Raw genomic sequence first — 12899 nt, forward strand, 5'->3', positions numbered from 1 at the left:
AGAAAATCATAAAAATGAGAAAACAGGAGTTTCAAAACAGGCTGGGTCTCTTCTGGCTCTCTGGCTCCTCCTAGTGGATCATTAGTAACACTGCGGTTTGTGGCGGTTTCTCTCACCGGGGAACCTGTCGGATGCGAGTTGGCGCAGAGCCCTGAACACGTCACACATCAGCGGAGGACAGCTGGCACTGGACTGGGTGATGGAGGAAAAGACCTTCTGAACATACACCTGTAGGTTCTCCTGATAACGCAACACACATAAGGCACAGTAATGCAAAAAGAAAGGGAAATAATAAACTTCAAAATAACAACAAAATAATCAAAATAAATAAACACAGAGTGGTGAGCTTGGACGATCCTCAAACACTCCGTGTTTACTTGAGGAACCTGCACTCTAATGTGATAAAAACCATATCTCCAGCCAGAACATTCTCTGTTACCACAGCAACACAGGAGACAACTTGGTGTTTTTATTGGAGTCTGATGATCAGCAACACTGACAAAAAGCAGTTACAATCTGGAGATGCTGACCAGGACTGTCTGACCTCACCATGAGCTTTGCATTCACAGGTCTCACCTTGTTGACCTCCACGTTGTCGCCCTCTTTCAGCTTCACTGGATCGATCTCACACGTTTTATTGGACTCACAAATCTGCAGAAATTAAAAATTAAGGTCAGTTCATATCTGGTACAGAATGTTAAACCAAACAGATTATCAGACAAAATACATGAACTCTGCATAATCCAACTAAACTCAATATAATCCAACATGGAAATACATATAAACCATGTAAACTATAAAATCAAGTCAACCAAACTATGTTAGCTCCACATAAATCTAACTATATAAACTCTCTAAAAGTACATTTTAGCTAAAAGATCTAACTATATGAACTCCACAAAACTCCAGATATATGGTGCTGTCCCATTCGGGGGGCAGCATAAGGCAGCTGCCTTCTAAGGTGCCTAATGTTGACCGAATCTGAAGGCAGCATCGCATGTATCCCTGTCAGTGAAGGCACCGCTGAGTTCCATCGCTCCGGTCTGAGCAACCTGGCGGACGAAGCTTTATGAATCTGAGTTATTTCTTCACTTCTGTCTTTACTGTTCTGATAAATTGCTGTATTTGTGTAAAGTACAGATTTGAACAGATATGAACAGATTTGTGTTTGTAGGTCTGTAGAAACGGTTCCTGTGGTGAAATTCTGGCAGTTCGCTTGTCTGAGGCAAGTTGACCGGCTATGTTTGTAGTTCGTAAGCTACGCTAGATAAAGCCAGCGTTAGTTACCTTAGCTTGTGGTACCTTAGCTAACTGTGTAAACATGCTGGCTCTTCAACACGAGAGAGCCTGGTTTAAAATACTGACTGTCTGAGGGGCTGAGGAAAAGAAGTGGCTGTCTGAGGCGCTGAGGAAGAGAAGCGGCTGTCTGAGGCGCGGAGGAAGAGGAGCAGCTAATTGAGGAACTGAGGAAGAGGAGCGGCTGTCTGAAGAGAAGGAAGGGAAATGGCTGTCCGAGGAGCTGAGGAAAAGGAGCGGCTGTCTGAAGGGCGAAGAAAGAGGAGCGGCTGTCTGAAGAGAAGGAAGGGAAATGGCTGTCCGAGGAGCTGAGGAAAAGGAGCGGCTGTCTGAAGGGCGAAGAAAGAGGAGCGGCTGTCTGAGAGGCTGAGGAAGAGGAGTTGTCGTCTAAGGGGCTGAGGAAGAGGAGCGGCTGTCTGAGGGGCTGAGGAGGACGAGCGGGCGTCTGAGCCACTGAGGAAGAGGAGCGGCTGTCCAAGGGGATGAGGAAGAGAAGTGGCTGTCCGAGGAGCTGAGGAAGAGGAGCGGCTGTCCAAGGGGATGTGGAAGAGGAGTGGCCGTCTAAGGGGCTGAGGAAGGGAAGTGGCTGTCTGAGGAGCTGAGGAAGAGGAGTGGCTGTCTGAGGGGCTGAGGAAGAGGAGCAGCCATCTGACGAGCTGAGGAAGAAGAGCTGCCGTCTGAGGAGCTGAGGAAGAGCTGCCGTCTGAGGAGCTGAGGAAAAGGAGTAGCTGTCTGAGGGGCTGAGGAAGAGAAGCGGCTGTCTGAGGAGCTGAGGAAGAGGAGCAGCTGTCTGAGGCGCTGAGGAAGTGGAGCTGCCATCTGAGGAGCTGAGGAAGAGGAGTAGCTGTCTGAGGGGCTGAGGAAGAGAAGCGGCTGTCTGAGGAGCTGAGGAAGAGGAGCAGCTGTCTGAGGCGCTGAGGAAGTGGAGCTGCCATCTGAGGCGCTGAGGAAGTGGAGCTGCCATCTGAGGAACTGAGGAAGAGGAGTAGGCGTCTGAGGGGCTGAGGAAGAGGCATGGCTGTCCGAGGTGCTGAGGAAGACGAGCTGCCATCTGAGGAGCTGAGGAAGAGGAGCGGCTGTCTGAGGTGCTGAGGAAGAAGAGCGGCTGTCTGAGGCACTGAGGAAGAGGAGCGGTCACAGAGAGAAACCTGCGCTGAATGACCGACAGCAGCTGAATCACAGCGGGAGGGGAATCACAGCGGGGGGGAATCACAGCGGGACCAGTGCTACAGACTGACGTTCTCCCTGAACGATGAGAAACACTTTAACTCTTGTAGAAGTTCAGAAATTAAATGTTTTTTTAATAGACTATAAACTAATAGTCACGATTATCTGTGTTTATCTGGGCTACTGAGTCGATTTATCACAACAGATCCGACTCCTTAAATCAGCCGGTTCTTCATACACATTTCCACAGCAGTGCCGATGCAGGAAAACGGCTGCTGCAGATTCAGAGTCTCCTTTCACACTGAGATGATCCACCTTTATAGGAGGGGACTGTAAATTAAGGAGCGACTGCAGTAAACAGATAAAACGTGAACAGCGCAGTGAATACTATGATGTTCAATGGCTCTGAAGTGCTGTCCCGATTGCGAGGTCTACTTAGGTTCCTTTTCTGTTATTTATTGAGCAACAACAGGTTGGGTAAAAAAAAATAATAATTATTTACCTCCAGAAAAACAGAATATTTCTAGACCAATTGCAAAAAATTTGCCTCAGAAGCCAGAGACTAGTTTGTAAAGCATGGTTTTCAAACAGTTAACAATTACTAAAAAAACTATGCATTTTTCAAATATAACTGCAATTGCAAATTTGTTTGGCACACTGCTTTACATGTAATTCATTTAGACTTTTGGATTAATTTGTAATTATGTCTTAATAACATGTAATAATTAAGTGATTTTCATGACTAGCGACTAGAGTTATTTATAAACTACATATAACTCCATCTAATCTAGCTGTCCAGACTCCATATAACTCCCTATAATCTAGCTATCCAGACTCCATATGAATCCATATGATCTAGTTATACAAACTCCATATAATCCAGCTATACAAACTCCATGTAACTCTATACAATCTAGCTATACAGACTCCAAATAACTTCATACAATCTACCTATCCAGACTCCATAAAACTCCATATAGTCCAGCTATACAGACTCCATATAACTCCATACAATCTAACTATCCATACTCCATATAACTCTATAAAATCTAGCTATACAAAATCCATATAACTACATATAATCACGCTATTCAGACTCCATATAACTCCATACAATCTAGCTATCCAGACGCCATATAACGCCATATAATCTAACTATACATACTCCATATAACTCCATATAATCTAGCTACCAGACTCCATATAAATCCATATAATCCAGCTATCCAGACTCCATATAATTCCTTATAATCTAGCTATCTAGACTCCATATAACTCCATATAATCCAGCTATCCAGACTCCATATATCTCCATATAATCTACCTATACAGACTCCACATAACTACATATAGTCCAGCTATACAGACTCCACATAACTTCATATAATCTAGCTATACAAACTCCATATAAATACATATAGTCTAGCTATACAGACTCCATATAACTCCATATAATCTAGCTATACAGACTCCCAATAACTACATATAGTCCATCTATACAGACTCCACATAACTCCATATAATCTAGCTATACAAACTCCATATAACTCCATATAATCTAGCTATACAAACTCCATATAACTACATATAGTCTAGCTATACAGACTCCATATAACTCCATATAATCTAGCTATCCAGACTCCATATAACTCCATACGACCTAGCTATCCAGACTCCATATAACTCCATATAATCTAGCTATCCAGACTCCATATAACTCCATATAATCTAGCTACCAGACTCCATATAACTCCATATAATCTAGCTATCCAGACTCCATATAACTCCATACGACCTAGCTATCCAGACTCCATATAACTCCATATAATCTAGCTATCCAGACTCCATATAACTCCATATAATCTAGCTACCAGACCCCATATATCTCCATATAATCCAGCTATCCAGACTCCATATAACTCCAATCTAGCTATCCAGACTCCATATAACTCCATATAATCTAGCTATACAGACTCCATATAACTCCATATAATCTAGCTATCCAGACTCCATATAACTCCATACAATCTAGCTATCCAGACTCCATATAACTCCATATAATCTAGCTATACAGACTCCATATAACTCCATATAATCCATCTATCCAGACTCCATATAACGCCATATAATATAGCTATCCAGACTCCATATAACTCCATATAATGCAGCTATCCAGACTCCATATAACTCCATACAATCTAGCTATCCAGACCCCATATAACTCCATATAATCCATCTATACAAACTCCATATAACTACATATAATCTAACGATGCAAACTCCATATAACGCCATATAATCTAACTATACAAACTCCATATAACTCCATATAATCTAGCTATATAAACTCCATATAATCTAGCTATACAAACTCCATATAACGCCATATAATCTAACTATACATACTCCATATAACTCCATATAATCTAGCTATACAGACTCCATATAACTCCATATAATCCATCTATCCAGACTCCATATAACTCCATATAGTCTAGCTATCCAGACTCCATATAACTCCATATAATCTAGCTACCAGTCCCCATATATCTCCATATAATCCAGCTATGCAGACTCCATATAACTCCATACAATCTATCTATCCAGACTCCATATAACTCCATATAATCTAGCTATACAGACTCCATATAACTACATATAGTCTAGCTATACAGACTCAGTATAACTCCATATAATCTAGCTATACAGACTCAATATAACTCCATATAATCTAGCTATACAGACTCCATATAACTCCATATAATCTAGCTACACAGACTCCATATAACCCCATGTAATCAAGCTATCTAGACTCCATATAACTCCATATAATCCAGCTAGCTAGACTCAATATAACTCCATATAATCTAGCTATACAGACTCCTTATAACTCCATATAATCTAGCTACAAGACCCCATATATGTCCATATAATCCAGCGATACAGACTTCATATAACTCCATACAATCTAGCTATCCAGACTCCATATAACTCCATATAATCTAGCTATCCAGACTCAATATAACTCCATATAATCTAGCTATACAGACTCCATATAACTCCATATAATCTAGCTATCCAGACTCCATATAACTCCATACAATCTAGCTATCCAGACTCCATATAACTCCAAATAATCTAGCTATACAGACTCCATATAACTCCATATAATCCATTTATCAAGACTCCATATAACTCCATATAATATAGCTATCCAGACTCCATATAACTCCATATAATGCAGCTATCCAGACTCCATATAACTCCATACAATCTAGCTATCCAGACCCCATATAACTCCATATAATCCATCTATACAAACTCCATATAACTACATATAATCTAACGATACAAACTCCATATAACGCCATATAATCTAACTATACAAACTCCATATAACTCCATATAATCTAGCTATATAAACTCCATATAATCTAGCTATACAAACTCCATATAACGCCATATAATCTAACTATACATACTCCATATAACTCCATATAATCTAGCTATACAAACTCCATATAACTCCATATAGTCTAGCTATCCAGACTCCATATAACTCCATACAATCTAGCTACCAGACCCCATATATCTCCATATAATCCAGCTATCCAGACTCCATATAACTCCATACAATCTATCTATCCAGACTCCATATAACTCCATATAATCTAGCTATACAGACTCCATATAACTACATATAGTCTAGCTATACAGACTCAGTATAACTCCATATAATCTAGCTATACAGACTCAATATAACTCCATATAATCTTGCTATACAGACTCCATATAACTCCATATAATCTAGCTACACACACTCCATATAACTCCATGTAATCAAGCTATCTAGACTCCATATAACTCCATATAATCCAGCTAGTTAGACTCCATATAACTCCATATAATCTAGCTATACAGACTCCTTATAACTCCATATAATCTAGCTACAAGACCCCATATATGTCCATATAATCCAGCGATACAGACTTCATATAACTCCATACAATCTAGCTATCCAGACTCCATATAACTCCATATAATCTAGCTATACAGACTCCATATAACTCCATATAATCTAGCTATCCAGACTCCATATAACTCCATATAATCTAGCTATCCAGACTCCATATAACTCCATACAATCTAGCTATCCAGACTCCATATAACTCCATATAATCTAGCTATACAGACTCCATATAACTCCATATAATCCATCTATCCAGACTCCATATAACTCCATATAATATAGCTATCCAGACTCCATATAACTCCATATAATGCAGCTATCCAGACTCCATATAACTCCATACAATCTAGCTATCCAGACCCCATATAACTCCATATAATCCATCTATACAAACTCCATATAACTACATATAATCTAACGATACAAACTCCATATAACGCCATATAATCTAACTATACAAACTCCATATAACTACATATAATCTAGCTATATAAACTCCATATAATCTAGCTATACAAACTCCATATAACGCCATATAATCTAACTATACATACTCCATATAACTCCATATAATCTAGCTATACAAACTCCATATAACTCCATATAGTCTAGCTATCCAGACTCCATATAACTCCATATAATCTAGCTACCAGACCCCATATATCTCCATATAATCCAGCTATCCAGACTCCATATAACTCCATACAATCCATCTATCCAGACTCCATATAACTCCATATAATCTAGCTATACAGACTCCATATAACTACATATAGTCTAGCTATACAGACTCAGTATAACTCCATATAATCTAGCTATACAGACTCAATATAACTCCATATAATCTAGCTATACAGACTCCATATAACTCCATATAATCTAGCTACACAGACTCCATATAACTCCATGTAATCTAGCTATCTAGACTCCATATAACTCCATATAATCCAGCTATCCAGACTCCATATATCTCCATATAATCTAGTTATACAGACTCCATATAACTACATATAGTCCAGCTATACAGACTCCATATAACTCCATATAATCTAGCTATACAGACTCCATATAACTACATATAGTCTAGCTATATAGACTCCATATAATTCCATATAATCTAGCTATACAGACTCCATATAACTCCATATAATCTAGCTAGACAGACTCCATATAAGACCATATAATCTAGCTACCAGACCCCATATAACTCCATATAATCCAGCTATACATACTCCATATAACTACATATAATCTAACTATACAAACTCCATATAACGCCTTATAATCTACGTATACAAACTCCATATAATCTAGCTATATAAACTCCATAAAATCTAGCTATACTAACTCCATATAACGCCATATAATCTAACTATACATACTCCATATAACTCCATATAATCTAGCTATACAAACTCCATATAACTCCATATAGTCTAGCTATCCAGACTCCATATAACTCCATATAATCTAGCTACCAGACCCCATATATCTCCATATAATCCAGCTATCCAGACTCTATATAACTCCATACAATCTAGCTATCAAGACTCCATATAACTCCATATAATCTAGCTATACAGACTCCATATAACTACATATAGTCTAGCTATACAGACTCCATATAACTCCATATAATCTAGCTATACAGACTCCATATAACTCCATATAATCTAGCTATACAGACTCCATATAACTCCATATAATGTAGCTACCAGACCCCATATAACTCCATATAATCCATCGATACAAACTCCATATAACTACATATAATCTAACGATACAAACTCCATATAACGCCATATAATCTAACTATACAAACTCCATATAACTCCATATAATCTAGCTATATAAACTCCATATAATCTAGCTATACAAACTCCATATAACGCCATATAATCTAACTATACACACTCCATATAACTCCATATAATCTAGCTATACAAACTCCATATAAGTACATATAGTCTAGCTATACAGACTCCATATAAAGCCATACAATCTAGCTATCCAGACTCCATTTAACTCCATATAATCTAGCTATCCAGACTCCATATAACTCCATATAATCTACCTAACCAGACTCCATATAACTACATATAGTCTAGCTATACAGACTCAGTATAACTCCATATAATCTAGCTATAGAGACTCAATATAACTCCATAGAATCTAGCTATACAGACTCCATATAACTCCATATAATCTAGCTATACAGACTCCATATAACTCCATGTAATCTAGCTATCTAGACTCCATATAACTCCATATAATCCAGCTATCCAGACTCCATATATCTCCATATAATCTAGTTATACAGACTCCATATAACTACATATAGTCCAGCTATACAGACTCCATATAACTCCATATAATCTAGCTATACAGACTCCATATAACTACATATAGTCTAGCTATATAGACTCCATATAATTCCATATAATCTAGCTATACAGACTCCATATAACTCCATATAATCTAGCTACCAGACCCCATATAACTCCATATAATCCAGCTATACAAACTCCATATAACTACATATAATCTAACTATACAAACTCCATATAACGCCTTATAATCTACGTATACAAACTCCATATAATCTAGCTATATAAACTCCATAAAATCTAGCTATACAAACTCCATATAACGCCATATAATCTAACTATACATACTCCATATAACTCCATATAATCTAGCTATACAAACTCCATATAACTCCATATAGTCTAGCTGTCCAGACTCCATATAACTCCATATAATCTAGCTACCAGACCCCATATATCTCCATATAATCCAGCTATCCAGACTCTATATAACTCCATATAATCTAGCTATACAGACTCCATATAACTCCATATAATCTAGCTATACAGACTCCATATAACTCCATATAATGTAGCTACCAGACCCCATATAACTCCATATAATCCATCGATACAAACTCCATATAACTACATATAATCTAACGATACAAACTCCATATAACGCCATATAATCTAACTATACAAACTCCATATAACTCCATATAATCTAGCTATATAAACTCCATATAATCTAGCTATACAAACTCCATATAACGCCATATAATCTAAGTATACATACTCCATATAACTCCATATAATCTAGCTATACAAACTCCATATAAGTACATATAGTCTAGCTATACAGACTCCATATAAAGTCATACAATCTAGCTATCCAGACTCCATATAACTCCATATAATCTAGCTATCCAGACTCCATATAACTCCATATAATCTACCTAACCAGACTCCATATAACTACATATAGTCTAGCTATACAGACTCAATATAACTCCATAGAATCTAGTTATACAGACTCCATATAACTCCATATAATCTAGCTATACAGACTCCATATAACTCCATGTAATCTAGCTATCTAGACTCCATATAACTCCATATAATCCAGCTATCCAGACTCCATATATCTCCATATAATCTAGCTATACAGACTCCATATAACTACATATAGTCCAGCTATACAGACTCCATATAACTCCATATAATCTAGCTATACAGACTCCATATAACTACATATAGTCTAGCTATATAGACTCCATATAACTCCATATAATCTAGCTATACAGACTCCATATAACTCCATATAATCTAGCTAGACAGACTCCATATAACACCATATAATCTAGCTACCAGACCCCATATAACTCCATATAATCCAGCTATACAAACTCCATATAACTACATATAATCTAACTATACAAACTCCATATAACGCCTTATAATCTACCTATACAAACTCCATATATTCTAGCTATATAAACTCCATAAAATCTAGCTATACAAACTCCATATAACGCCATATAATCTAACTATACATACTCCATATAACTCCATATAATCTAGCTATACAAACTCCATATAACTCCATATAGTCTAGCTATCCAGACTCCATATGACTCCATATAATCTAGCTACCAGACCCCATATATCTCCATATAATCCAGCTATCCAGACTCTATATAACTCCATACAATCTATCTATCCAGACTCCATATAACTCCATATAATCTAGCTATACAGACTCCATATAACTATATATAGTCTAGCTATACAGACTCAGTATAACTCCATATAATCTAGCTATACAGACTCAATATAGCTCCATATAATCTAGCTATAGAGACTCCATATAACCATATAATCTAGCTACACAGACTCCATATAACTCCATGTAATCTAGCTATCTAGACTACATATAACTCCATATAATCCAGATAGCTAGACTCCATATAACTCCATATAATCTAGCTATACAGACTCCATATAACTCCATATAATCTAGCTACAAGACCCCATATATGTCCATATAATCCAGCGATACAGACTTCATATAACTCCATACAATCTACCTATCCAGACTCCATATAATCTAGCTATACAGACTCCATATAACTCCATATAATCTAGCTACCAGACCCCATATATCTCCATATAATCCAGCTATCAAGACTCCATATAACTCCATACAATCTAGCTATCCAGACTCCATATAACTCCATATAATCTAGCTATACAGACTCCATATAACTAGATATAGTCTAGCTATACAGACTCAGGATAACTCCATATAATCTAGCTATACAGACTCAATATAACTCCATATAATCCAGCTATACAGACTCCATATAACTCCATATAATCTAGCTATACAGAATCCATATAACGCCATGTAATCTAGCTATCTAGACTCCATATAACTAGATATAATCCAGCTATCTAGACTCCATATAATCTAGCTATACAAACTCCATATAACTCCATATAATCTAGCTACAAGACCCCATATATGTCCATATAATCCAGCGATACAGACTTCATATAACTCCATACAATCTAGCTATCCAGACTCCACATAACTCCATATAATCTAGCTATACAAACTCCATATAACTCCATGTAATCTAGCTATCTAGACTCCATATAACTCCATATAATCCAGCTATCCAGACGCCATATATCTCCATATATTCTAGCTATACAGACTCCATATAACTCCATATAATCCAGCTATCCAGACTCCATATAAGTCCATACAATCTAGCTATCCAGACTCCATTTAACTACATATAGTCTAGCTATACAGACTCCATATAACTCCATATAATCTAGCTATACAGACTCCATATAACTCCATATAGTCTAGCTATCCAGACTCCATATGACTCCATATAATCTAGCTACCAGACCCCATATATCTCCATATAATCCAGCTATCCAGACTCTATATAACTCCATACAATCTATCTATCCAGACTCCATATAACTCCATATAATCTAGCTATACAGACTCCATATAACTATATATAGTCTAGCTATACAGACTCAGTATAACTCCATATAATCTAGCTATACAGACTCAATATAGCTCCATATAATCTAGCTATAGAGACTCCATATAACCATATAATCTAGCTACACAGACTCCATATAACTCCATGTAATCTAGCTATCTAGACTACATATAACTCCATATAATCCAGATAGCTAGACTCCATATAACTCCATATAATCTAGCTATACAGACTCCATATAACTCCATATAATCTAGCTACAAGACCCCATATATGTCCATATAATCCAGCGATACAGACTTCATATAACTCCATACAATCTACCTATCCAGACTCCATATAATCTAGCTATACAGACTCCATATAACTCCATATAATCTAGCTACCAGACCCCATATATCTCCATATAATCCAGCTATCAAGACTCCATATAACTCCATACAATCTAGCTATCCAGACTCCATATAACTCCATATAATCTAGCTATACAGACTCCATATAACTAGATATAGTCTAGCTATACAGACTCAGGATAACTCCATATAATCCAGCTATACAGACTCCATATAACTCCATATAATCTAGCTATACAGAATCCATATAACGCCATGTAATCTAGCTATCTAGACTCCATATAACTAGATATAATCCAGCTATCTAGACTCCATATAATCTAGCTATACAAACTCCATATAACTCCATATAATCTAGCTACAAGACCCCATATATGTCCATATAATCCAGCGATACAGACTTCATATAACTCCATACAATCTAGCTATCCAGACTCCACATAACTCCATATAATCTAGCTATACAAACTCCATATAACTCCATGTAATCTAGCTATCTAGACTCCATATAACTCCATATAATCCAGCTATCCAGACGCCATATATCTCCATATATTCTAGCTATACAGACTCCATATAACTCCATATAATCCAGCTATCCAGACTCCATATAAGTCCATACAATCTAGCTATCCAGACTCCATTTAACTACATATAGTCTAGCTATACAGACTCCATATAACTCCATATAATCTAGCTATACAGACTCCATATAACTCCATATAATCTAGCTATACAGACTCCATATAACTCCATATAATCTAGCTACCAGACC

The 12899-nt window shown here is 37.0% G+C and overlaps 1 protein-coding gene across 4 annotated transcripts in view; it reads right to left on the reverse strand.

Moving 5' to 3' along the window:
- rasa2 (RAS p21 protein activator 2) overlaps positions 1-12899 on the reverse strand; it is a 127761-nt gene that overhangs the window by 36294 nt on the left and 78568 nt on the right. For all 4 annotated transcript variants that reach the window (XM_017686193.2, XM_017686192.2, XM_017686191.2 and 1 more), the window contains 2 exons: positions 577-651; positions 117-240 (listed from right to left, as the gene is read on the reverse strand). In XM_017686193.2, the coding sequence (XP_017541682.1) occupies positions 117-240; positions 577-651 (199 nt within the window). The remainder of the gene's footprint in view (positions 1-116; positions 241-576; positions 652-12899) is intronic.

Source organism: Pygocentrus nattereri, chromosome 7 (assembly GCF_015220715.1).
Source record: "Pygocentrus nattereri isolate fPygNat1 chromosome 7, fPygNat1.pri, whole genome shotgun sequence".
NCBI classification, from domain to species: domain Eukaryota; kingdom Metazoa; phylum Chordata; class Actinopteri; order Characiformes; family Serrasalmidae; genus Pygocentrus; species Pygocentrus nattereri.